The following is a 27,360-nucleotide window of genomic DNA, read 5'->3' as shown; positions in this document are numbered from 1 at the left end:
ATTTTTTCTGTATTGCTTATACCATTGCTGATTTGACTACTGTTGTGATTGTAAATAAATAGCTCTGGTTTTGCGTTTCTGTTAAATTCATGGTTGTTATTATTTTAATTACAACAACTGAGTATTTGTGACATTGTATGATAAAGTACATGCACTTATGGGCTCATCTTACCCACTAAAAAAAATTATTTCGTTAGTCCTCAGCATTGTTTATATAGCCCTGCGCCTTTAAGTGTACTGTAGCAAGATGGCGCCGCTTTCGCCGCATCTCGGCCCGAGCCTTTAAAGCGGCGTGTCATGTCTATACTTATAAGTCATTGGCAGATACACTCAGAGGGGATTGTTTTGGAAGACTGGCACCTGTCAAGTCAAGTCTCAATTCTGAAACTTGGAATTTCAAGTCCTTGCAAGTTTTTTTTTAAACAATGTTGCAATTATATGTTGAATGAAAAAATTAGCCCTGTGTGTTCTTTTTAAAATCTGTGTTTAGTTAAACACCACAATGCACTCACTGCAAATTAAGCAGTGGTTTTGAATTTGGATGTTATGGTAACATAAATACTTGTCAGCCCGAGTGCGGTTAAATCTACAGTTTTCATTGCCACTTTTACATTCCTGTGTTGACCACTGAAAACAAGATGACTGGTTTCAATGCTTGGCTTTTATTGGCAAAGAAACAAAACAAAGCAACTGTTAGGATTATAGGAATAACAGTTGAGAAAAAAAGCTACATTTTCACACCACTTCCAGCATTGTTTTTTAAGCAGCGCAGATAGAAAAGATTGTGAGGAAGTTTCTTCCTGTACCGGGCTCAACCTTCCTTCAGAACACAGACAGATGGTCTGAGCAGGGCACAACTCAGGTCATTCCAACAGTTGTTGCCTGTAAAAATACAGATATAAAAGTTTGTTAGAGAAACAAAAACCAAAACCTGAGAATTTGAAAAGTTGGCATCAAGTCATTTATTTCAAAAACTTGTTTAAATTAATCAAGACAATGATTACATTTTTTTCAAATTTAAAATTGCTATATATTCAGAAAGTAATATACCTGGATGATTCATTTCCAGGCAATGCTCGATGCGTCCATGATTATTGGGTTCTCCACGGCACCAGTTGGTATATGTCATGGGTCTACCATCAGACCAGAGCCACACATTGTTCTGAAAGACATGAAACATGCAAAAAACTTTTAGAATTTTAATTTGAATTTTTTTGATTATCTGACTATTTTTCTGCAACAATGAATGATAAACCTGAGCTGCATTGGAGCCTCCGATCCACGCTCTCTCTACTCTATGGGTGGCCCAGAACATGATCTTTTGAACAGCTTGGTACTCCACAGGGCTGTGAACAGAAGCCAGATTTCCTCTCATAGACAAACAGTTTCTCTAAAGAGGACAAAAAGAGAGCAAGTAATTTAAAAATGACAATAAGTTACACACATTTAAAAATCAACCATTTCAAAAAATTGGGTATAAACTTTCTAGTAATTTAGTGTTTGAATATGCTGTATTCTAAAAGCAAAATTCACAGTTTAAAAGTACCTCAGCTTGAGCCCAAGGCAGATGTCCTGAAACGTATTTGAAACAGCGTCCGTTGGCTAAAGACCAACCTTGGGGACAAACCTGTCTCGTTCCCTGACTCTCTTTATGTAAAAACAAAGAGAAAAACATCTATTATACTCCAAAGTAAGTTCAATTCAGTTATAAAAGTTACACAAATTTCCAGCAAACATCAGCTCCTTGCTTATTGGTCCCAGTAGAAGTTTGTTTTTGTCATCATCTAATCTTTAACAGAGGCTTGTTTATCTAAAAGGAGCAAAATGATAGCTATAAGGTAAGAGGAGCAAAACAAGAGCTACAAGCTAAAAGAAGCACACAAAAATAAAAACACGCTGATTTAAATAAAAAACAAGGTTTCTGAAAGAAATTAAGAGATCTCAATGTAATTCAATAGAGGATTCTTTTGTTAATAAAGTTAAGTCACTGAAAAAGTTTTAAAGTTATAAATACTGACCAGCAACCCCGTTCAGAAGCACCAAGGCACAAAGAAGCAACGGCAGCGTTGGCATCTTCATGGTTGGAGATGATGAAGATGATGGTCACCCTCTGTGAAGACAAACAGGAAGCCTAAAGTACGACTCAGACCAACAAACAGAAGACAAAGAATACCAGGAGTCTGAAACAAACTTACTGCAGAATGAGCGTCTCTTCTTCAGCTCAGCGTCAGCCTGCAGCTTCAGCTTTGCTTCAGGTCAAGATTTAATTCAGCTTTTATATTCTAACAATTATCTTTACATCTTGGTAAAATGAGGAACAGAAGTCTTACATGCAGACACAATAGACTTTAAGACGAAGAATATTGCAAAAAAAGTGCCAACTCACAATCAGTTATATGGTGAGAAAACTCCCCGTCCACACGACTCCACCTAGAGAAAGAGAACTGACCAGGACAGATCCTAACAAAAACAGTAATTCTTTTTCAGTTTTCCTAAAAACTTGTTTTCATAGAAACATTATTTGTTCCAATGAAAACAACAGATGAAGCACTGTGACGGAGCAACTCTGTCACTTCATCAAACTTTAATTAGCACAGTTCTGTCACACCATAGTTTCTGCCTTAAATGTGCACAAAGACACAAAGAGCACTTTACGTTCGTTCAGAACACACACACACACACACACACACACACACACACACACACACACACACACACACACACACACACACCTACTGGTTAGTGTGAACTATTAGAACATGTCTTTCAAACAAGTTTGGTTGGATAATTATAGGGACACCACTTTCTGCTTGATCTATGGAAGTGTTAACCATATCCAAACCTTTTTTTTAGCCATACAACACAGATCTCACTTATTATTTTGAATACACACAACAACCTTAAATATAATGAACTGACTGAATACTATAAAGACACTGTCTGTATAACTTATAAAAATATATCCAGTGAGTGCCACTGTAATGAGTCTTGTGCATGAAGCAAGCACAAGTGTCATAGGGACAATCTAGTCGAAATAAATACAAAAATAGAATTTTTTTTGAATGTAAAATACAACAAATGGAACATGATCAAACCCAAAAATATGAATGTGAGCAGCAGTACAATGCAATATACTAAGATATATAGGGTAATTCTTAAAGAACAGATTGTTAATAAAAATTAAAATGCCTGACAGGGTTTCTAATTTACAGTGAGAAACATAATGCTCTTCTTTCAAAAGAAGCTTTCTTCTCAGCTTTTTTTTAGGTCTAAATGAAATGACTACACTTTAGTTTGAAACAAAAGTGATGCACTAGAATATCTTGTTTCATTGCAGATTTTGAGTAGTGAGCCATTGAAATTCAACACTCTTCTTCAGAATGTCCAAATTAAGATTATTTATCCAACTTTAAGACTGAGTTACCACACAAATTTAAAGCTGGACCTAAAATCCTAACTTATAAAAATAGGGAAGCTGACTCGTGTTTGAAGTGAGTCTGTGGTGTACCATTTCCCGTAAAATCTAAATAGCTCACTTAATCAAATGTTTTATAGTCTAGGGGCCCCCTAACAAAATTCCACAATTTATTTATTGGTAGGTCTCAAAGTATTTATTCACTTTTCTTAACAGAATTGAAAGGTCTCATCATAAAACAAACAAACAGAAAAACCTTCAGATATAACATAAATATTTGAACAACTAACAGTTAGCGTGTTGCTGAAAATTTAGGTTAAAACCAATTAGTATTTTCAAGCAACTTGTAAAAACTAAACTAAAAGTTTTCAAACCATTTCTAAAGGTACTTCAAGATTTTGTGAGTTTTACTCAATTGTGTTTTAATCAATAAAATTCAGTGACCTTTTATACAGACTATTTGTTGGTTATCACCTGGTTTCTAATAAACTCTCTTATATTAGGAAGTGACCAACTTTTTATTGTAAGATATTCAGCAAATATACACTGTTTTATGTTGATAAAAGTTGGCGGCTTCCCGGTGTTGTTGTTTTTGCAAAAATGTCTCAACACATCTGCAATTTTTGTTGGAGACAAAAGATGGTTCTGCTTTCTGGGAGGAGGTTTCTTTTCAGCTTCTTTTTCAGGAAATGCTACAAAAAAGGAAAGGGAAACCAATTTTGTTTAATTTCATCTTCACATTTGTGATACATCAAATTCAAAAATATAAAAGGCTAATATCTTAAATAATGACTTTGATTATTTTGAACAGATACAAAGTGTAGAAAGAAACAGTTCAAAACAAATGTGAGATGCATATTTCGGTTGAACAATTAGAGGAAAAACCTAATCTGTTGACAGATCACAACACTGTTACAGACAGCACAAACTAGCAATGGTATTAGGACAATTTATGAGCCAAAATACTAAATAAAAGTTCCTCATTAAGTGCAAATCAATGTGACACCAAGGAGAACCTATACACTGTCCTTACTAATACCTAACTTGACATTCTGTATATGTGCATTACAGGGACTATGTGAAGTTTAGATCTGGGAACAAGCCTCTCAACTGGCTTTCAGAGTCAATCTCTACAGTCCTCATAATGTTATCATCTGACAGGGTGAAACATTGTAGGGACAGTGTCTACTTTCTCAACAAAAAGTAGTCAGAATATAGTGTTAAGAAATAATTACAAGGATGAAAAAAGCAAGGATCTAATCACCTGAGTATCTCCAAAAGGTCAGAACAATGCACAAGCTCATTGGCTTTGGGAGGACCAATGAAAGCAGGAACCTTAAATTATTATGGATCTGGTCAGCTGGTCTGGCATACTTGTTTAATACACAGACTTGATCAAAATATGAATTATGGGAACCTTTTCCTTTTAGCCAATCAAAATCCTCCAAAAATCCTCTGTGTGAATTATTCATGAGGACATGTAGTACCTAGATCAACCAGCAGGGGCACTGTTTCAATACAAAAAAAAAAAAAACCCACACAATTCTGATTTTTGTAAACTATGCGGACAGGTTCAATTTCAATTGAATTTACCCTTTTAGCATCTATCTAAGCAACCTCCAATAGTTTTATTACTTTGAAAATTGTGAGGACTTTTGGTCTGCCCTCACAATTCCAAATGTCTCCTTAGCGTGGTATGTATTCTTGTAAAATGTCCTCTGAGGTAACAATTGCAAGCACACACACACACACACACACACACACACACACACACACCACCATAAACACACAGTTACATCATACATCAATCCTCTACCTTTTATTGAATAGTTTTGTTCCAGTAAAGATCACTACAATGTCTTTCTTTCACCAGCTTAGAACAACCAAAGATACATACTTGGGGGTTCAGTTCAGGCATACATTCTGTTAAATATGATGTTTTTCAGATTATGTGATTTTGTGTTTTATTATTACTATTAGTTTATTTATATAGTTTTGGAAGAAAGAAAGAGTGAACTAAATTGTTTAAAAATTAAATGAAATATACTTCAATGAAATGTAAAGATGTTTTCTGGCAACGAGTCTTGAAATGTTGTTCTTGGTGGAGGATCTATAGATTTAACAGGTTCTGCACAGCACTGAGGAGTCAGAGAGTGGGTAAGGTGGTTACAGAGAAGAAAGGGAGTGGCTGTTGGTTTTCAGTAAGCTTGTAAGGAAGTTAGATGTATTTACTATTTTTGGATAAAGGAAAAAAAAAAATATATATATATCCTTTCAGGAATTGAATGTTTTTTGACTTGCCAGTGTTTTCTTTGGTTAAGGATTTTTTATTCAATTTCACAAAAAAAATGTTTGTTTGGAAAAGAACCTCGTAACAAGAACAAACTCACCCAGACCAGCCTGTTTTAATGCTTGGCGTTTATTTGGCAAAAAACAAAGAAACTGTTCAGTTTGAAAGTAAAGAAGATCAGCTAAAAGCAAAATTTTCACAACACATTCAATAGTTTTCTATAAAAGAGGTAAGTCTAAATAGAAAATAATCTCCTGGTTATGTAATTTCTAACTTCATTTCTTAAGCAGCGCAGATAGAAAAGAATCGAAGATGCAAAAAGATCCTGTCCCAGGCTCAACCTCTGCACCAGAACCACCGTTTCCTCAAACCTCGGCACCAGAACCGTCGGTCCTTCAGAACACAGACAGATGGTTTGCGCAGGTGGCAATTGAGGTCATTCCAACACTTGCCGCCTGTAAAAAAACAAAGGTATGAAAGATTGTTTAAAAAACAAAAACTGAATCCTGAAGCTTTCAAAAGTTGGCATCAAGTAATTTATGAAGATAAACATTTGTTTTAATTAACTAAAGTAATTTATATATATATATATATATATATATATATATATATATATATATATATATATATATAAATTTTTCATATCAAACTTGTTATATGTTCAGAAAAAATTACTGACAGTGAAACAACACCTAGAAACAATTGATTGCATTTAAAAGAAAATGTAATACCTCCATGATTCATTTCCAGGCAATGCTCGATGCGTCCATGATTATTGGGTTCTCCACGGCACCAGTTGGTATATGTCATGCGTCTACCATCAGACCAGAGCCACACATTGTTCTGAAAGACATGAAATAAACATGCAAAAAACTTTTAGAATTTTAATTTGAATACTTTTGATTATCTGACTATTTTTCTGCAACGATGAATGATAAACCTGAGCTGCATTGGAGCCTCCGATCCACACTGAGGGTAAATTATGGATGCAATGCGACATGATTCTTTGAACAGCTCTGTACTCCGAATGGCTCCGAATAGAAGCCAAATTTCCTCCCATATACAAACAGTTTCTCTAAAGAAGACAAAACCAGAGCAAGTAGATTGAAAACACAATATGTTATAAGTATTTAAAAATCAACCATTCCATAAAAGTAGGTATAAACATTCTAGTAATTTAGTCTTTGAATATACTGTAGTCTAAAAGCATTATTCACTGTTCATAATAACCTCAGCTTGAGCCCAAGTCAGATGTCTCGAAACGTATTTGAAACAGCGTCCGCAGGCTCGAGACCAACCTCTGGGACAAAACCGTCTCGTCCCCTGACTCTCTTTATGTAAAAACAAAGAGAGAAACATCTATTATACTGCAAAGTAAGTTCAATTCAGTTATAAAAGTTACACAAATTTCCAGCAAACATCAACTCCTTCATTATTGGCCCCAGAAGAAGTTTGTTTTTGTCATCATCTAAGCTTTAACTGAGGCTTGTTTATCTAAAAGGAGCAAAATGATAGCTATAAGGTAAGAGGAGCAAAACAGGAGCTAAAAGCTAAAAGATGCATACAACAATAAAATCAGAGCAAGTACGCTGATTTAAATAAAAAAACAAGCTTTCTGAATGATTGAAGAGATCTCAATGTATTTCAATACGGGATTTATTTGCTAAAAAAGTTAAATCACTCAGAAAGTATAAAAGTTACAAATACTGACCAGCAACCCCGTTCAGAAGCACCAACGCACAAAGAAGCAACGGCAGCGTTGGCATCTTCATGGTTGGAGATGATGAAGATGATGGTCACCCTCTGTGAAGACAAACAGGAAGCCTAAAGTACGACTCAGACCAACAAACAGAAGACAAAGAATACCAGGAGTCTGAAACAAACTTACTGCAGAATGAGCGTCTCTTCTTCAGCTCAGCGTCAGCCTGCAGCTTCAGCTTTGCTTCAGGTCACGATTTAATTCAGCTTTTATATTCTAACAATTATCTTTACATCTTGGTAAAATGAGGAACAGAAGTGTTACGTGCAGACAACACAGAGAGGATGACAAAGAAAATTGTCTCCAAAGAAAGTGCCAACTCAGTGAGGTCATCAAAATATATTCTTGACATTCCTGTAATTTGATCAGAAATAATGACAGATATTTGTGTTTAATCAGTTATCTGGTGAGAAATAAGACTCAGTGTCCTCTGTCAATGCAGCTCTCGATCAACACTGGGAAAACACTAATTTATTCCATTTATTTAATATTTTTAGGGCAACATTAGGCAAGACACTTCTCTATTTTCTTATACTGATGCTTAATGATAAAACAAACGGTGCACTTTTAAAAAATTATTGTGTAATAAAGAAGCTTTCTCATCATCATTTTGTTGTGTAAAAAATACAACAAAAGAAGCTTTTTAATATTCAGAGTTTTTAGTTGTTCTGAATTCCTATTGAAGACCACTGAAATGTAAAAAAACCCAACAACAATTAAATCTTTGTAGTTATGCTGGAAACTTTGCTTCCATAGAAACATTATTTGTTGCAATAAAAACAACAGATGAAGCACTGTGACGGTGCAACTCTGTCACTCCATCAAACTTTCATCAGCACAGTTTTGTCATACCATAGTTTCTGCCTTAAAGTGCATGTGCACAAAGACACAAAGAGACATTTATGTTCAGAACAGACACACACACACACCACCATATACACAGTCATACTTCAATCCTCTACCTTTTGTTAATTTGTTACTTGCCAGTAAAGTTCACTCCAATGTCTTTCTTTCACTGCCTTAAAACAACCAAGGATGCACACTTGAGGGTTCAGTTCAGGAAAGCATCAATTCTGTTAAATATGATGTTTTCAGTCATGTGATGTTGTGTTAACTGATTGTGTTTTATTATTTTTTGTTTATTTATGTGGTTTTGGAAGAAAGAGAGTGAACTAGTTGTTAAAAACAATAAAAGAAATGTAAAGATGTTTTCTGGCAAAGAGTCTTAAAATGTTGTTCTTGGTGGAGGATCTATAGATTTAACAGGTTCTGCCCAGCACTGAGGAGTCAGAGAGTGGGTAAGGTGGTTACAGAGAAGAAAGGGAGTGGCTGTTGGTTTTTCAGTAAGCTTGTAAGGAAGTTAGATGTATTTACCATTTTTGGATAAAGAAAAAAAAATCCTTTCAGGAGTTGAATGTTTTTTGACTTGCCAGTGTTTTTTTTTGGTTGAGTTTTCATTCGACTTTACAAAAAAATGTTTGTTTGGAAAATAACCTCGTAACAAGAACAAACTCACGCAGACCAGCCTGTTTTAATGCTTGGCGTTTATTTGGCAAAAAACAAAGAAACTGTTCAGTTTGAAGGTAAAGAAGATCAGCTAAAAGCAAAGTTTTCACAACACATTCAATAGTTTTCTATAAAAGAGGTAAGTCTAAATAGAAAATAATCTCCTTGTTATGTAATTTCTAACTTCATTTCGTCAGCAGCGCATACAGAAAAGAAATGAAGATGCAAAAAGATCACGAGGAAGGTTCATCCTGTCCCAGGCTCAATCTAAGCGCCCGAACCGTAGCAGCCTAAAACCTTGACATCAGAACTTTGGTTTCTTCAAACCTCAATGCCCGACCCGTCGTGGCCTAAAACCTCCCCGCCAGAACGTACGTTTCTTCAGAACACAGACAGATGCTCTGGCCAGGGCACAGTTGAGGTCATTCCAACACTTCTTGCCTGAAAAAATAAAAATATGAAAGTTTGTTAGAGAAACAAAAAACAAAACCTGAAAATCTGAAATTCTGAAAAGTTAGCATTAAGTAATTTTTTTTGGATAGATTTTGATCTAATTTACCAAAGTAATGATTACCTTTTTCTTTTTTTCGTTTTCATGAATGTTGTATATTCAGAGAATAATAGTCAGAAAAAAACAGCCCCCTAGAAATAAATTACTAGTTGAAATAAAAAGTATGATACCCGAATAATTCATTTCCAGGCAATCCTCATTGCATCTAGCGTTATCGGGTTGTCTGCGGCACCAGTTGGTATATGTCATGCGTCTACCATCAGACCAGAGCCACATCTTCTCCTAAAAGACATGAAATAAACAAACAAAAAACTTTCAAAGTTTTGCTTTGAATATTTTTGATTATCTGACTAATTTTTCTGCAACGATGAGTGATAAACCTGAGCTGCGTCTGAGCCTCCGATCCATGCTTTGGGTAATTTACGGTCGACCCGTAAGATGATCCTTTGAACAGCTTTGTACTCCCCAGGGCTGCGAATGGAAGCCAGATTTCCTCTCATAGACAAACAGTTTCTCTAAAAAAGACAAAAAGAGAGCAAATAGATTGAAAACACAATAAGTTATACGTATTTAAAAATCTACCATTTTATGAAAGTGGTTAGAAACATTCTGTTAGTTTAGTCTTTTAATATATTGTATTCTTAAAGCATTAATCACTGTTTAAAAGTACCTCAGCTTGAGCCCAAGTCAGACGTCTTGAAACGTATTTGAAACAGCGTCCGTAGGCTGGAGACCAACCTCGGGGACAAAGCCGTCTCCTTCCCTGACTCTCTTTATGTAAAAACAAAAAGAAAAACATGTATTATACTCCAAAATAAGTTCAATTCAGTTATAAAAGTTGCACAAATTTCCAGCAAACATCAACAATCATCAATTACGGGATTCTTTTGCCAATGAAGTTAAATAACTCAGAAAGTATAAAATCTACAAATACTGACCAGCAACCCCGTTCAGAAGCACCAACGCACAAAGAAGCAACGGCAGCGTTGGCATCTTCATGGTTGGAGATGATGAAGATGATGGTCACCCTCTGTGAAGACAAACAGGAAGCCTAAAGTACGACTCAGACCAACAAACAGAAGACAAAGAATACCAGGAGTTTGAAACAAACTTACTGCAGAATGAGCGTCTCTTCTTCAGCTCAGCGTCAGCCTGCAGCTTCAGCTTTGCTTCAGGTCACGATTTAATTCAGCTTTTATATTCTAACAATTATCTTTATATCTGGGTAAAATGAGGAACTGAAGTCTTACATGCAGACACAACAGACAGGATGACAAAGAAAATTGTCTCCAAAGAAAGTGCCAACTCAGTGAGGTCATCAAAATATATTCTTGACATTCCTGTAATTTGATCAGAAATAATGACAGATTTTTGTGTTTAATCAGTTATCTGGTGAGAAATAAGACTCAGTGTCCTCTGTCAATGCAGCTCTCGATCAACACTAATTTATTTCATTTATTTCATATTTTTAGGGCAACATTGAGCAAGAGACTTCTCTATTTCCCCAGACTGATGCTTAATGATAAAAGAAACGCTGCATTTAAAAAAATATATACTTTTGGAATGAAGAAGCTTTGCCATCTTCATTTAATTTTCTAAAAAACAAAATAAAGGGACCTTTTGTATAAAAACATTTTGTTGGTGGACTTTGCAACATTTTTAATTGAAGACCACTGGAATGCAAAAAACAAAACAAACAAACAAAAAAAGCCAATAAATCTTTGTAATTTTGCTAGATAATTTGTTTTTATAAAAACATTATTTGTTGCAATGAAAACAACAGATGAAGCACTGTGACGGAGCAACTCTGTCACTCCATCAAATTTTCATCAGCACAGTTCTGTCACACCATAGTTTCTGCCTTAAAGTGCATGTGCACAGACGCACAAAGACCACTTTACGTTTAGAATACACACACACACATGTCTGTCTCTCTACCTTTGCGGGGACTTTCCATTGACTTCCATACATTACTACAGCCTAACCCTGACCCTAACCCTGACCATTACCAGTACATAGCTAACCCTAAACCAAACCTTAGTCCTGAACCTAACCCCTAACCCAAAAACATCATTTCTCCTCGTGAAAGCCTGGTCCCCACAAGGAGCAGCTGGTCTTCACAAGTTAGTATATGTTAGGAAAATTGTCCCAACAATGTATCAAATACAAGTCCACACACACATCGGGATTACAAAACAGCCCTGGAGTGTGACTTGGCCAGTCTGCAACAATCGGTGTGTGGAAACTTATAAACGCCTGGTACAGGTGTCACAAGACTTTAATCATCACTCACTGCAGTACGCCATTCAAATTACACCAATAGCGCTGATCTTGACTTGATAGATCATAGTGTTCTAGTCTTGAAGACTCACAAAGAAATGGCTGTCTGACTTGGGGCGCATAAAATAATGCAAGGTTGAGGTGGCGTGGGTGCAGGGGTGCGACTACCTACTTTCTGAGGGGTATGCAGACACATTATGCCCCCCCCCCGGGTTTTTTTACGTGTGTAAATCCTATATATATATATTCAACCCTACCCCTAACCCTCTGCGTCTTTGCTGTAACCCCGTATTTTTCTTCATTATTTACCTTTTCACTCACCTGTGTTTTTCTTCTCTAAGTCATATGATAAAACAAGTATTATTGATTAGCTTTAAAGAAAATTACACATCTTTCTAATGCACTTTTCAATATAAATATGATTAAAAAATAATCACTCTGTATTAAGTGGCTGTTTCTACACTTCCAGTTCATATTGGACCAACCTGTCTCCTTCCTGTCTGTCCTGATTCTTTCTCTCCATCCTCTCAGCTGAATGACAAGAACTTTGTGTTTAAAAAATACAGCAGTCAAAACACTTATAAAAACATGACATTTTAACTTTAAATGATATCCTTATTGGATATCAGTTACTGATTGGACACATCATCTGATCAGATACATCAGATTCATCCCAGCAGCTCTGTAGAGTTATATCCCAGAGGAGACATTTAAACTCCAAACATCTGTAATTTATCTGCTTTATGATTCACCCTCGAGTTCAACAACTGATTACTGTCTGAACAACAAAATAACACAAACAAGTTCCTTTATTTTACTTGTCATGGTCTGTTATATTGCAAATACTAATCAGTAAACAGTTGTAACTTGTTATTTATTAGTAACTAGTAGCTTTAGCTAACCTGAACATTCCCAGGCCTCCTATTGATGCTCAGACAGAACTTCCTGCTGTCTTTCAACCACTTTGAAAAGCTTTCTTTCATCCCTACAACATCTTTACCCTTTCCCCCTTCAGTTTTCTGCCTCTCCATCTTTAGCTCATAGTTATCAGATGACAACACAACTCAAATGAAAACAATCGCGCTCCAGTGCATGCTCGAGGGGATTCTCCAGAACCCACAGATTTATGGTACGCCCCTGCCGACCATAAACACACAGTCACGTCATACTGCAATCCTCTACTTTTGTTTATTTGTTTCTTGGCAGTAAAGTTCACTCCAATGTCTTTCTTTCACTGCCTTAAAACAACCAAGGATGCACACTTGAGGGTTCAGTTCAGGAAAGCATCAATTCTGTTAAATATGATGTTTTCAGTCATGTGATGTTGTGTTTTATTAGTTTTGGTTTATTTAAATGGTTTTGGATAAAAAAAGAGAGTGAACTACATTGTTAACAAACATTTTAATCAAATGTAAAGATGTTTTCTGGCAAAGAGTCTTAAAATGTTGTTCTTGGTGGAGGATCTATAGATTTAACAGGTTCTGCCCAGCACTGAGGAGTCAGAGAGTGGGTAAGGTGGTTACAGAGAAGAAAGGGAGTGGCTGTTGGTTTTTCAGTAAGCTTGTAAGGAAGTTAGATGTATTTACCATTTTTGGATAAAGAAAAAAAAATCCTTTCAGGAGTTGAATGTTTTTTGACTTGCCAGTGTTTTTTTTTGGTTGAGTTTTCATTCGACTTTACAAAAAAATGTTTGTTTGGAAAATAACCTCGTAACAAGAACAAACTCACGCAGACCAGCCTGTTTTAATGCTTGGCGTTTATTTGGCAAAAAACAAAGAAACTGTTCAGTTTGAAGGTAAAGAAGATCAGCTAAAAGCAAAGTTTTCACAACACATTCAATAGTTTTCTATAAAAGAGGTAAGTCTAAATAGAAAATAATCTCCTTGTTATGTAATTTCTAACTTCATTTCGTCAGCAGCGCATACAGAAAAGAAATGAAGATGCAAAAAGATCACGAGGAAGGTTCATCCTGTCCCAGGCTCAATCTAAGCGCCCGAACCGTAGCAGCCTAAAACCTTGACATCAGAACTTTGGTTTCTTCAAAATTCGACGCCCGACCCGTCGTAGCCTAAAACCTCCCCGCCAGAACGTACGTTTCTTCAGAACACAGACAGATGCTCTGGCCAGGGCACAGTTGAGGTCATTCCAACACTTCTTGCCTGAAAAAATAAAAATATGAAAGTTTGTTAGAGAAACAAAAAACAAAACCTGAAAATCTGAAATTCTGAAAAGTTAGCATTAAGTAATTTTTTTTGGATAGATTTTGATCTAATTTACCAAAGTAATGATTACCTTTTTCTTTTTTTCGTTTTCATGAATGTTGTATATTCAGAGAATAATAGTCAGAAAAAAACAGCCCCCTAGAAATAAATTACTAGTTGAAATAAAAAGTATGATACCCGAATAATTCATTTCCAGGCAATCCTCATTGCATCTAGCGTTATCGGGTTGTCTGCGGCACCAGTTGGTATATGTCATGCGTCTACCATCAGACCAGAGCCACATCTTCTCCTAAAAGACATGAAATAAACAAACAAAAAACTTTCAAAGTTTTGCTTTGAATATTTTTGATTATCTGACTAATTTTTCTGCAACGATGAGTGATAAACCTGAGCTGCGTCTGAGCCTCCGATCCATGCTTTGGGTAATTTACGGTCGACCCGTAAGATGATCCTTTGAACAGCTTTGTACTCCCCAGGGCTGCGAATGGAAGCCAGATTTCCTCTCATAGACAAACAGTTTCTCTAAAAAAGACAAAAAGAGAGCAAATAGATTGAAAACACAATAAGTTATACGTATTTAAAAATCTACCATTTTATGAAAGTGGTTAGAAACATTCTGTTAGTTTAGTCTTTTAATATATTGTATTCTTAAAGCATTAATCACTGTTTAAAAGTACCTCAGCTTGAGCCCAAGTCAGACGTCTTGAAACGTATTTGAAACAGCGTCCGTAGGCTGGAGACCAACCTCGGGGACAAAGCCGTCTCCTTCCCTGACTCTCTTTATGTAAAAACAAAAAGAAAAACATGTATTATACTCCAAAATAAGTTCAATTCAGTTATAAAAGTTGCACAAATTTCCAGCAAACATCAACAATCATCAATTACGGGATTCTTTTGCCAATGAAGTTAAATAACTCAGAAAGTATAAAATTTACAAATACTGACCAGCAACCCCGTTCAGAAGCACCAACGCACAAAGAAGCAACGGCAGCGTTGGCATCTTCATGGTTGGAGATGATGAAGATGATGGTCACCCTCTGTGAAGACAAACAGGAAGCCTAAAGTACGACTCAGACCAACAAACAGAAGACAAAGAATACCAGGAGTTTGAAACAAACTTACTGCAGAATGAGCGTCTCTTCTTCAGCTCAGCGTCAGCCTGCAGCTTCAGCTTTGCTTCAGGTCACGATTTAATTCAGCTTTTATATTCTAACAATTATCTTTATATCTGGGTAAAATGAGGAACTGAAGTCTTACGTGCAGACACAACAGACAGGATGACAAAGAACATTGTCTCCAAAGAAAGTGCCAACTCAGTGAGATCATCAAAACATATTCCTGACATTCTTGTAATTTGATCAGAAATAATGACAGATAATTGTGTTTTATCAGTTATCTGGTGAGAAATAAGACTCAGTGTCCTCTGTCAATGCAGCTCTCGATCAACACTGGGAAAACACTAATTTATTCCATTTATTTCATATTTTTAGGATGACTTTGGGCAAGACTCTGAACTTCTCCTTTCCCCCATAAAGGTGCATATCTCAAAAAGAAATGGTACAAGAATATTTTGTAAGTGTGTGAGTAAGAAATACACTATGCAGCTCTTTTTAGAACATGTATGATTTTTCAAAAATAGAACATTGTATACTAGACCTGTGGACTTTTAATTTATTTATTTTTTCATAAAACTCTAATTTACTACTAAAAGCCCAGGAAGTCAACTTATAAAAAATACTGGATAGGTTTTTGCAATTGCCAATATTTTAATCCTGTATTTATTGGAAAGTACTGCAAAATATTCAGTATGTACCTGAAGTCCTGATACAGAGCCTTATGCCTAGCCCAAAGGGAAGATTTCACCTTTTTTCTGTTAGGAACCATGGCCTCATTGGAAAAACAATTCTCTGACATAAGATCACAAGACAAAAGCCCACATTTAAATTTTTTTAGTAGCCATACAATATATTAAATAGTGTAGGATTTAAAGACAGTTCTTACACAGAAATAAATGAGCATTCTGTATTTCTCTCTTTTGCCAGAACATGGGGGACCTTTTAATTGTCACATCTTATCATCATCAGAAATTTCACAAAAGATCCCGAAACATCTTTGAGACCGGGCTTATTTAAACAGACAGAATACATTGGTGTGTATTGCATACTTCTGACCAGTTCGTGATTGGTCAGACGTTTACATAACTCCTACGTCACTTACAGGAAACCAGCTCAGGACAGCTAGGTCAGCTTGCCCCAAACAGAACATACTTCATCCAGAACAAACACTCTGTTTTCCAGGAATTGTCTCATCACTCACAAACACATTACTCTGAGAAGTTCTTGGCAAGAACAACTTAACACTCTTAACACATGATCCTTGCCAACAATTAAACTGGAGTTCTCTTCCACATTTGATAAACTGCATTTTCCCCCTCAATAGCACAGAAGATTTATATCACAAATGTTTTATCATCCGACTGCTGGGGATAGGCACCAGCTCCCCGCAACCCGGAATGGAGAAGCGGGTAAAGAAAATGGATGGATGGATGGATGTTTTATCATCCATCACACAATACAAATATAAGCAAATCTCATAACATTAAAAATATTTCTTGAGATTGACAAATTGAAAGACTCCAGATGTATGGAGAGCGCCACTGAATGGAGTAAGGCCTCCAGCTACACTCAGCTGTCAAGGCCTGCCACAAGTTTTTGAGGCACTTCTGAAGCTCCACATGACTGTGTCACTTGAGTTTTGCGATTGTCTGTCCTCTATTGTGTTGCATTAGCTGTGTACTGACTTGTGCATAGTCTCAATGGAAACCATCCACTGTAGTTCAGAAAGATGAGTGTTGATGTCTGATGAGCTTGGAGAATGGCATATTCAAGCCCTCACATACAATATTTGTCCTGTCCCTCCAAAGTGACCTGGTGCACATTCCAGATGGGTGTACCAAACCGTGGTGGAATGTTTCTGAAACGTAGTGGTGGCAGAGCTCCAGGTTGCACTTATCCTTGCTGAAGGTTCTGCTGACATACATGGGATCAAAGCGGTCGATGAAGCCCTCCCTTCCATCTAACGTGTGCTGCCTCAGATAAGCCATGCCATCCTGCACCTTGTCTTCTGGAAAGAAGCCCGACCCATCAAACATCCCACAATAGTGACCTCATCCCTGGTGCGGTAGAGATCAGTCTCACCCAGTGACTGAGTCTTTCTCCACCTACTCTGGGTTAGGCGGTAGAAGCAGCTCTGTGTGGTTTCTTCAGGTTCAAGCGCCAAGGCCACAGACTGGATAGAAGTTAATTCAAAGTCAGCAACAACAACACGAGGGTCTGGATAAATCTGCATCATCTGCATCTTGTCACGAACTGCTTGAAGCAGCTCTTGACAGATCTGTGGACTCTTCCCAGAAAAGAAGGCTTATACACAGGACAGCATCTTTACCTGAAACTATGAAGACAGGAGAAAACAAATGTTCTTTAAACAAATTAATGTTTTGCATGTAGCCATGATTTTTAAAAATTATTTTATTTTATTTTTTGTAAATCCTAAAGCCACCAATGCTAAAATTTTATTTCATGTTTGTGTGGTACTTATGGACCTGAAGTGTGTAAACCCATATTTGAAGTCTAAAATAAAGTCAGTATTTATTACATTTTTATGACAAACTGGAAGATATCAAAGGTGTAGCTACTGATAAAACAGACTTATTCTTCCTCACTCAGGGGTAAATTTGCCACTAAATACGGTTGAATGTACCAATAAAACACAAACTCATGCAGACAGGCTTGTTTCAATGCTTGGCGTTTATTTTTGCAAAAGAAAATGAGGAACAGTTTAGTTTGCAGGGAAAAAAGTTGATCTACAACCAATCTTTTTACAATGCATGCAATAAATTTATAAAGAGAAATCTTATCTCCTGGTTTTGGATTTTTTCCACTTCATTTTTAAGCAGCGTAGAAAGAAAAGAAATGAAGATGCTAAAAGATGTTCAGCCTCGGCAGTGGTACCACGTTCTCTTCAGAACGCAGACAAATGGGTGGCGATCGGTACAAGTGTGGTCATCCCAGCACTTCCTGCCTGTAAATATAAAATACAGGAAGTTTGTAACAAAATCTGAAGCTTTAAAAAGGTAAAAATAAACTAATAAGAGTGCTTCAATTAAGCAGCTCAACGTTTACCTCTTTAAATTAATTTAGTCAATTTCAAACTGTCATTTATTCAGACAATAGTGGAAATGAAATAATATCCAAAGATAAATTACTTAAAAAAAAAAAAAAGAAAAAAACTGTACTTGTGTAATTCATCCGCAAGCAGTTAAAGCTGCGACTGTAGTTGTTCCTGCCGGGGCACCAGTTGGAGTATGTCATGCGTGTACCATCACTCCAGAGCCACGAACGCTCCTGAAAGACGTTTTACAAAACAAATGTCTCAGAATTTTAATTAGAATTTTGTTGCTCAACAAACTGATCAAACTTCAGCTGCATAAAGGACGAACCTGAACCGCGTCAGAGCCTCCGATCCATGTTAGCCCTGACCAGTGAGAGTATCGCTGGATAAGTCCTTGAATGGCTCTGTACTCAGCATAGCTGCGAACAGACGCCAGATTTCCTCCCATAAACATACAGCTTCTCTGCAGTTAGACGAAGAGAAAACAGAGAGATTGACAAATAAGTTATATTTCAAAATCAACCATTTTATGTAAGCATGTCTGACAACTTATGGGAGCTCTTAGAAAAAAAAAATGAGGAGGAAGTATTTTTTATTTTGAGTTTAACCCTCCTGTGGCCTTCGGGTTAAATTGACCCTAAGTCTTCAGATACGAGGGCTTCAGAAGGGTTAAAGTGTAAATAGATTACACTCAGAATAACCTCAAAAAACTCTTCATAAAGATCTGAAAGTTGTGACAATATCTTAGAATATTGTTCTTCAGTGAAACGGATACAGCAAACACTTTGAGAGAATTCTAAAGTGAATAGTCAGTATATGAGGCTCTTATTGTGAAGGACTGAAACAGATCTGTGAGCTCTGCTGCAGCGGGAGTAATATGCCGCACTTTGAACTGCGTCAGCTAAAACAGTTCATGTTGTTTTTTATTTAAACCCATTAAAAGTGCAGCCACAACCCTCAGATACAATAATAATAACAAAGAAACAAAACAGTTCTGAAGCACAGTTGGGTGAATTTCCTCTGGATTACATCTGAAACAACATTTTTCAACAATAAGACATTATTTTTTTAAACTGACACTTTCTGTTAATAACATTTACACTTTAATCATGAAATGGAAAAACAAACAACCAACTTCCTCCTCACTGTTTTTTCTGACGGGCCATAAGACTAGTTATATGTATTCTGATAATAGCAATAATCTGTGTTCAGTATTACCTCAGCCTGAATCCAAGTCACACGTGTTGACACGTATTTGAAACAGCGACCGTAAAGCAAATTCCAACCACTGGGACAATGCACTCTCCAGCCATGACTCTCTTTATGAAAAAAAGAAGATAAAAACATGAATTATACTCAAAACAAATTTTGATGTGTTTGATTGTCTGTCTCTGGATCTCATGAATAAGTGGATGGAGTTTAATAAAACTTAACCTTCGGAGTCAGGCTGATTCAAGATGGCCGCAACAGTTAACTCACTTTAAAAACACAAAAATGGCCATGATTCAGTCAGTTTTACAGATACTGAGCTGAAGTCGGGTGTGGTAGTAGCTGAGAGTCACCTAACTCCAAGCACTAGCTGAGCTCAGACTTTTTATGAAAACTTTGGCACACAGGGGAGCTGGTGGGCAATATGATTTAAAAAAACAACAACAGAAATGCTAGTTTCATTTCAGAGATCCACACCTTCAAATTGTTCTGATGAGAAGGAAAAATGATTCAAATTCCACAAAGTATGTGAAGAAAATGGAACTTAAAATCAGAATCATAAATAAATAAATTATGGGAAGTAACTTGGCAACCAGCTATGGTGATTCCCCCTTTTTCTGGTGGGGGAGGGGAGAACGTGATCGGTGCACTCTGGGGTTATTTACACATAAACCTTAAATCGAATAACAATAAGAGGCACACTAAGAGAAAAGATGCATAAAAAGTTATGCTTCACTGTATAAATACACATGGAGGGAAAAGTGTGGTTTGAAAAAAAGTTAATGAAAATATTTTTAGACCTTGTAACAGGGTCAAAAGGTAAAATGTAAAATCACACTTTAAGTTGAACATTCTTGACAATTTTCTGTGACCTGTTGAGAAATTCCTTCCTTTTGATCTCATGTTAACTTTCAGGTGATAAATCACCATAAAACCATGTAGATTACTTGAAACGATTATCACCTAATTTATAGTAACTGTTGTTGTTTTTTTAAATCATTTTTTAACATTTTTACACCAGAATTCAGTCTTACTGCAAGATGAGAAAAATCAAACAACTTTTTCAGCATCTGTGAATGTGTTTAATTTACACATTTTGTTTTTAAGTAAAACCTACATTTGTCCACAATCAAGCCTATTCTTTAATTTTTGAAAATCCCCATAATTACTGCTCGCTCCATAACATGCAAAACTAAACACACAAATACTGACCAGCAACCCCGTTCAGAAGCACCAACGCACAAAGAAGCAACGGCAGCGTTGGCATCTTCATGGTTGGAGATGATGAAGATGATGGTCACCCTCTGTGAAGACAAACAGGAAGCCTAAAGTACGACTCAGACCAACAAACAGAAGACAAAGAATACCATCAGAGTTCGTATCAAACTCACTCTATCTGGAGCTTCTCCTCAGCATCAGCCTGCAGCTTTAGCTTTGGTTGCGTGTTTTAAATCAGCTCTAACAACTGCCTTTATATCACAAAATGAGGATACAAATTTGTACAAGCATGCACCACAAACACCAGCATCATGAAGGAGAACATGGTCTTCAGCTAAACTGCCGACTCATTGTCACATTATCAACTTATTTTTTGCTACATTCCTGTAATTTGGTCTCTAATTACAGGAATGACTGTAATCTGTTTTATCATCTGGCTGGTGAGAAATAAGACTGGACTTCCTCTGTCAATCAGCACATTGAGAAACCACTCATTTATTTTATTTATTCAATCATTTTGGAGCAACTAGTTTTAAATCCTGTCAGGACAGAGACGGCTCTCTGAAGAGCTTTTAATAATATATATTTTTAACTGTTTCGTCAGTTTTTTTGTTGTTGTTTTAATTTTTTGAGATTTAACTGCTGCCTTTGTTTGGGTCATTCACATCCTTCTTTTATCAAGACTTGAACATGTTGTTGGTATTAAAGGCACAGTTCTGTTGTGGTTTAAATATGATTTGTCAGAGAGGTCTAATTCTGTATCCATGGGAGAAAACTCCTCTTACTCAAACCCCTATTTGTTGTGGCGTACATTAAGGATTCATTTTGAGTTCTGTTCTGTTTATTTATATGTATATTTGCTGCCTTTTCTGGCCTTCTGATGCCTGTTTAGCTGTCTACATGATGTCAAAGACTGTTGAAAGCAGAATTGTTTGACCTTAAAAAAAATATATATATATATATTGTCTTTGGAAATTGTATCCCTTTCAATAAGTTACAACAAGTTGGCAAAGCAAAACCTGAAATCCCTCCTGAAGACCTCAAAACACTAATCCACACCTTCATCACATCTAGATTAGTAGATATTGGTCTTTAACATTTGTCTTTCCATTGCTTGCAGTTTCCTCTTTGTATTAGAAAAGGATTTGTTTCCAACTAGACAAAAGAAAAATGAAAAGCGTACAAAACATTCTGGCACAAAAGTATTATCTTAGATTCTCACAGCTGATGATTTGTGAAGTCTTACTCAGATAGATATGATGCAAATGAGGAAGCAGTAAACCTAATTCAGGGTATAAATGTGTTTGTATTGTGCAATACCTTTGTTGAATTGAGCAGTTAGGAGAAAAAAATGCAGAGTAAATTCTAAGTGCTGAATGATTTCGCAAAAGAATCTAAAACTTGTTGTTAAAACAAAGAACAGTAGCTAAAAGGAGCAAGATGTAGAGTTATGTTTATAACAGTGTCATGTCAGTCTTATGCACAGCCCTTCAAATAAAGTGTTACCCCAAGTTCTTAAAGAAATTTAGAAATAAAAATAAAAACTTAATAATGACAGAGTCGATGGATTCGGTTATTTTGCTTTACTTGCTGCAGGAAACAAGTCAGAACAAAAAGTACAGATAGTTTTAATCACATTTCCCTCCTGTTTTTAATTAAAGCCTTAAAGGAAAACCCACTAAAAAAATGAAAATTATCTTAACAACACTTAAATGAAGAGAAAGTAAATTATAAATCCTTGTAAGCAGAGACAGTCTGACAGATCTTTCTCTCCTAAACTTGTAGGAGTCTGGAACTGTCAGACATTCAGAACAACAAATAATGATAAATGAGATCATATGAATAAGCAGAAGAACAAGTAAACAAGTAAAACATGAAGGATAGTGGCTCTCCAGGACCAGGGTTGCCTACACCTGCTCAAGGTGTTACTTTCTATCCACCGGTTGGTTCACTGGGGTTGATACGAGTTTTCTACTTAGAGAAAGAGAACCAGGCCTTTTTGGACCTAAATTGCTTTGTGGATTAAGTTTAACACAAGTCTGTCATGTTAAACACAACCTATTTTAGTAGCGTTTGAACCCATGAAGACTTTGTGAATCATAGCTACCATCCCTCCTATTGAGACTTGTCTTAAACCATGGCTCAAAACAGCAGCACATCTGTAGAGATTCTTAGGAAGGATTCATTTATTTTCAGGAAAGACATGCATTTCAGCTTTTAGTTGTCCACATTTCTTTATCCACCTGTTGTTAAAGTTATTTCTGGTTTCTGCTTAAATGTCATCAAAAGTTCAATTTGCAACAGTTCTAACATCTAACAGTTGTTCACTCTTCTGTTTTCAGTCCTTAGTTTGAGTTGACCTCTGTCCTTCCTCTGTCTACAGTCATCGTTCTCTGTTCTTATGCCTCCACAACCACGTCCTCTTCCTCTTTTGCCTCTGTCTCTGTCACTACCACTGACTTCCTCATTCACACATCTGTCTCCTCTTCTTCTTCCAGAGGTAACAACTCTTTTAGAGGTTTCTGTATATTCGTTTATCTTTTTATATATTTTAATTATTTTCTTTTTATTTGCCTTTGGTAGCCAGAGGTTACCATATTGGGTCAGATTTACCTCTTTTTTTTTCCTGCTTTTTCCAGCTCTTTTGCTAATTTTGCACACTCAGGTGCTATCATTCTCTCATTAAATCCAACATTTTTCTTTAAGCTTTAACCTCCTTCTCACAACAACCAGCAGAAAAACACCAACACACAGGTTGACATTTCTCATTTTTTCTCCTTAAACAGCCAACCAGTTTGTATGGCGTTCACCTGAGCAACTGGTCCAATCAGTGAGGATCTGTTCCAGTCATTAGGTTTCCCCAGCCAGGCGGTTTGTTTTCACCGTCAGGTTACCTCTGCCTGTTTTCTCAATTAGACACTGTTAAAAAACTAATCCGAACACAGAAACATGCACGATTTCAGCTCCAACCCTGTGAATATTTGACACAAAGTTTCTCAGGGTTTTCACAAACAGCCCACACCATCTGTTTCTTTTTTTTTCTGTCAAGAAGTAGAAGGGCCTTGTAGCAGGGACATCCCATCTCACACAGTTTCTGCACACAAACTTTAGACTCTTCACGGAGGGAGACAAGCATTCATTTTGCATTAAAGGCCAACAATAGAGCTAAATTTAATCACAGGTAGCAAGACACTAAAAGTAGATGAAGTGTAGCCAGAGTTTGACTGGGACAAAATGTTGGTCCATGATTGGTCAGACAGGATCCTGCAGATGATTCTCTTAAAAAGGTGCTTTAGTTTTCTCAAAGTGACAACCAGGCCAAGTCAAACCTTCCTTAGACAAACCAAAAGACCCGGTGTCCTCACTCACTCTGGACTGAGGCCCTGCTGGTCAGATGGTCCAGTAAAACATTACCAAGTCAAACCAAGCTGAGACGTTCCTCATGACCACATGGTGAACTACATTCTCCTCGCTCTGTCGCTCTGCAGAACATGAAGCTACAACAAACATGTCTGTAATTTTAATACATGTAGCAGCAAAAGTAACTTGTGTCACAGCAAACCCACAAAAAGGAAGTTTATTTTAAAGTCGAATCTTGTGTAATCTGTTTTTTTCTTTGCCAGTTTTGCACAAAACAGTTCTGCACTGTCATTGTTACTGAGCACTTCTGTAACTGTAAGGAACTATTCCTTTTTAGGAGAAGATGTGTCTTTAACATGAAGAGTTCATCAAAGTTCATGGTTGAAAACGATTGTTCGAAAAAATAAAGTCTTTAAGACACATAGAGCTTGCAGGGGTTCTTAATTTCCTTGTGTGAGTCGCAGAAGCTTGCGGTCTTGTTACTTGAGTTTTGAACATCCATCTATCTATTTTTTGCCACTTATCAGCGGTCAGGTCACAGAGACAACAGATCCAGGAGGGAAACCCAGACATTTTTTGCACATCAGGCACAAAATGTGCTATAACTTACAGAGAAAAATAGCCTTCTCTTTGTGTTTGCTGCACCTTATTGGTTCAAAATATTTCTTTGACTTTTCTACTTTTTCAAACTGTGGTGATGACTGAACAAGATCAGACTGGAACTCAACTGTTAGAATTATTTTTAGGGCCTTTTCTACTTAAAGAACTGACAAATGGACTTATTGTTGTTATAGGACTGTTTTTTAGCTTTAATCAGATCAATTTTGAACTAAAAATTCAAGCAAGAAAACCAGAACTCCACTCAGCCACACCTAAAGAATGCTGAAGTCCTTCCATCCATCAGCCTTACCCACCTGATCCCATTCTGGGTCGCAGGGTTCTGGTGTCTGTCTCAGTTGTTGGGTGAGAGGCGAGGCACACCCTGGACAGGTCACCAGCCCATCACAGGACCACACTAAGACAAACAACCACCTGGACACACAACTAGGGTCATTTTAGTCACCAACTAACCCAACATGCATGTTTGAACTTTGAGTGGAAACTAGAATACCTGCAGAAAACCACACATCCACAGAGAGAACATTCAACACATTCAAATATCCCTTTAAAATACATTTTTGCTGCAAAAAATAAGTAATTTCAGCAATTTTCAGAAGCTTTCTTAACCCATGCACTTCTATCCACTGCAGAGTGACGTCTGTTTTCGGTGCTTCCTGGAGGCTGCAGATCTCCACTTTTTAATGGTGACCTTTGACCTTCAGACCACCAATTCATTCATTTTATTTCATTTTCATTTCTGTTTAATTCTAATAAATGTGGACAATAATTGTTCTTTTATTAAAAAAAGAAAATGTGCTCATTGCCTAAGTAGTTGTTTGTGAAATTTGAAATCCTCTCCCTTAAAAGGAATTGTTCATCAGAGTTACAGAAGTGATGATAAACAATTACGCTGCAGAACGGTTCTGTGCAAAGCTGGTAAAAAACGATAAGAAAAGGAGAACCAACCAGTTACACAAGAAGATAATGATATTAGAATAAACTTCTTCCCTGTGGGTTTGCTGTGGCACAAGTTTAATTTTTCTGTTTGTTTCATTTAAGAGACAAATTTATTTTCTGAAGAAGAGATTGTTTTTGTTTTTTTTTATAAAGATCTCATGAACTGTTTCATTAAACCTTTTTAATGTAATAGTTTTAGACAAAGTTCTAAGGGCTGAAAGAGGAGTAGATTTAAAGTGAAAAGAACCAGTTCTAAATGATTATAAAGCCTTCAAGCCCAGATCTACCACAGCTCTGCACTTAATTTCAGGTATTTTCGGATTTAGAGAACATTTCTGACACCTGTAGAAGAGTTATTACTGTAACATGACAAATCTTTTCTGTCTTAACAGTTAGAAGATAGAGCAGCAACACGGTAAGCTACTGTATCTTTATTAACTTTAGTGGTTATCTCAGAGGAGGTCATCTATAAACACACAAAGCTCAGGATCCAAAGATGGCAGCTTCAGTCATGTTTCGTCTCAGACAGCAGTAAAGTCGCGTAAATCAAATCTTAAATACAGTAGATAATAAGAAATAGTCTTATTTGTCAGTTTATAACTTTTAAAGTACATGATAAATCCACAGACTTTATGACAAACTTTGTCCCGGCCTTCTTGTGTTTTCGTGCTGCCATTTTGTATTTTTGTAACAATTTTAACACCTTTTTTGTACATGAGTCTCTCATTTAAAAACTAATTACACTACTTTAAATTTAATATTAAAGATTGAAAAAATTACAAGGTTCGATTCAGCATTTTCCATAAACACGCAGAAGTGTGACGTATCAAGAGCCAAACACAGGAACACAAACAAGACAGGAAAGAGTAAATACAGGTAGATTTGGGGGTGAAATGGTTCATTATGTTGAATTAATTATGTAAACCGACCCAAAACTCCAACAGCTGAGTCATTCTTCAGCTTCCCAAAGGACAAGAAAGTTTGATGGATGTGGTTCGTTTAGCTCCTGGTGAAAATTACAACCCAACTTCTGGTGACCTTTGAAGAGAACCACCTGAAACAGAAGAACCGGCACCGGCCTCCTCCTGCTGTCCAGAAGGGAAACACCTTGCAGACTGTGTGACATCATCGTTCCCTTTGAAATGTGGGGCTCAGGTACCAGACATCACAAACTGGTCCTCTTGTTTACAAACCCTCCTTTTTCTGCTTCCATTTTCCATGATAAACGCTGCGACAGTGACCTCCTCAGTGTCCTACAGCGGTCTGCCACAGCTGGCCCCGCCCCCTTTTACGCCACCAACCAATTTAAATGTTTCTGCCACGTGGTTTATACGTGCTCAGATGTTACCATTTTAATTGTTAATCTTAAAAATAAACCGGTGTCCATTCTTTGACATGTATTAAATGAGATGAGTAGAAAATCTGATTATAACACTGACATACACCAGGGTTGTCTTAAAGAGTGGAGTCAGAAACCAGATATGGAGCCAGAATAAAAGGTAAGTGTTTTTATTTACAATATATACACAGGTGGTACTGGGAAGGTAACCAGGAGGATGTGAAATGGCAGGAAGGGAGCCAGGTGAGTCTCGGGTACAGGTTGTAACCAGTGGTGGAGAAAGTACTCAAACAATGTACTTAAGTAAAAGTACAAATACACAGACACAAATGTACTCAAGTAAAAGTAAAAGTACCACATTAACATTTGGACTTAAGTAAAAGTAAGAAAGTACTGGCTTTTAAAACTACTTAAGTATTAAAAGTAAAAGTACTTGTCTACTGTATTACCTAAAGGCTAATACAATGTCCTTAAGTGTGCCTATCGTATTTAATTTTAATACATCAGTAATGTACCATTTTAAT

At 36.6% G+C, this 27,360-nt stretch overlaps 6 protein-coding genes across 6 annotated transcripts in view; 1 reads left to right on the top strand and 5 right to left on the bottom strand.

Moving 5' to 3' along the window:
• Positions 1 to 646: 646 nt before the first annotated feature.
• LOC108246198 (ladderlectin-like) lies at positions 647 to 2,329 on the bottom strand. The gene is made up of 6 exons (XM_017433610.3): positions 2,196 to 2,329; positions 2,019 to 2,110; positions 1,547 to 1,647; positions 1,256 to 1,390; positions 1,051 to 1,162; positions 647 to 882 (listed from the first exon to the last, which is right to left on the bottom strand). Exons 2-6 carry the CDS (start codon positions 2,077 to 2,079, stop codon positions 812 to 814), a joined length of 480 nt encoding a protein of 159 aa, XP_017289099.1. The 5' UTR covers positions 2,080 to 2,110; positions 2,196 to 2,329; the 3' UTR covers positions 647 to 811.
• A 3,486-nt stretch (positions 2,330 to 5,815) lies between these two features.
• LOC108246195 (ladderlectin) lies at positions 5,816 to 7,699 on the bottom strand. The gene is made up of 6 exons (XM_017433608.3): positions 7,594 to 7,699; positions 7,417 to 7,508; positions 6,936 to 7,036; positions 6,646 to 6,780; positions 6,437 to 6,548; positions 5,816 to 6,160 (listed from the first exon to the last, which is right to left on the bottom strand). The coding sequence occupies exons 2-6, from the start codon at positions 7,475 to 7,477 to the stop codon at positions 6,042 to 6,044; spliced, it is 528 nt and encodes a 175-aa protein (XP_017289097.1). The 5' UTR covers positions 7,478 to 7,508; positions 7,594 to 7,699; the 3' UTR covers positions 5,816 to 6,041.
• A 1,291-nt stretch (positions 7,700 to 8,990) lies between these two features.
• LOC108246196 (ladderlectin-like) lies at positions 8,991 to 10,752 on the bottom strand. The gene is made up of 6 exons (XM_017433609.3): positions 10,597 to 10,752; positions 10,420 to 10,511; positions 10,152 to 10,252; positions 9,862 to 9,996; positions 9,652 to 9,763; positions 8,991 to 9,411 (listed from the first exon to the last, which is right to left on the bottom strand). The coding sequence occupies exons 2-6, from the start codon at positions 10,478 to 10,480 to the stop codon at positions 9,299 to 9,301; spliced, it is 522 nt and encodes a 173-aa protein (XP_017289098.1). The 5' UTR covers positions 10,481 to 10,511; positions 10,597 to 10,752; the 3' UTR covers positions 8,991 to 9,298.
• Positions 10,753 to 13,499: 2,747 nt separating this feature from the next.
• LOC108246191 (ladderlectin-like) lies at positions 13,500 to 15,259 on the bottom strand. Its single transcript, XM_017433601.3, has 6 exons — positions 15,106 to 15,259; positions 14,929 to 15,020; positions 14,661 to 14,761; positions 14,371 to 14,505; positions 14,161 to 14,272; positions 13,500 to 13,920 (listed from the first exon to the last, which is right to left on the bottom strand). The coding sequence occupies exons 2-6, from the start codon at positions 14,987 to 14,989 to the stop codon at positions 13,784 to 13,786; spliced, it is 546 nt and encodes a 181-aa protein (XP_017289090.1). The 5' UTR covers positions 14,990 to 15,020; positions 15,106 to 15,259; the 3' UTR covers positions 13,500 to 13,783.
• A 2,511-nt stretch (positions 15,260 to 17,770) lies between these two features.
• On the bottom strand, positions 17,771 to 20,901 carry LOC112449730 (type-2 ice-structuring protein-like). The gene is made up of 6 exons (XM_017433603.3): positions 20,754 to 20,901; positions 20,575 to 20,666; positions 19,372 to 19,472; positions 18,482 to 18,616; positions 18,278 to 18,386; positions 17,771 to 18,063 (listed from the first exon to the last, which is right to left on the bottom strand). Exons 2-6 carry the CDS (start codon positions 20,633 to 20,635, stop codon positions 17,975 to 17,977), a joined length of 495 nt encoding a protein of 164 aa, XP_017289092.1. The 5' UTR covers positions 20,636 to 20,666; positions 20,754 to 20,901; the 3' UTR covers positions 17,771 to 17,974.
• A 4,994-nt stretch (positions 20,902 to 25,895) lies between these two features.
• The window catches only part of LOC108246213 (ladderlectin), a 19,737-nt gene continuing 18,272 nt past the window's right edge, over positions 25,896 to 27,360 (top strand). Inside the window, exon 1 of the mRNA XM_017433631.3 lies at positions 25,896 to 25,912. The gene's annotated coding sequence lies outside the window, so the exon portion shown is untranslated. The remainder of the gene's footprint in view (positions 25,913 to 27,360) is intronic.

This window comes from Kryptolebias marmoratus, linkage group LG7 (assembly GCF_001649575.2).
Source record: "Kryptolebias marmoratus isolate JLee-2015 linkage group LG7, ASM164957v2, whole genome shotgun sequence".
NCBI lineage: Eukaryota > Metazoa > Chordata > Actinopteri > Cyprinodontiformes > Rivulidae > Kryptolebias > Kryptolebias marmoratus.
This window is presented reverse-complemented; position numbering and strand designations above follow the sequence as displayed.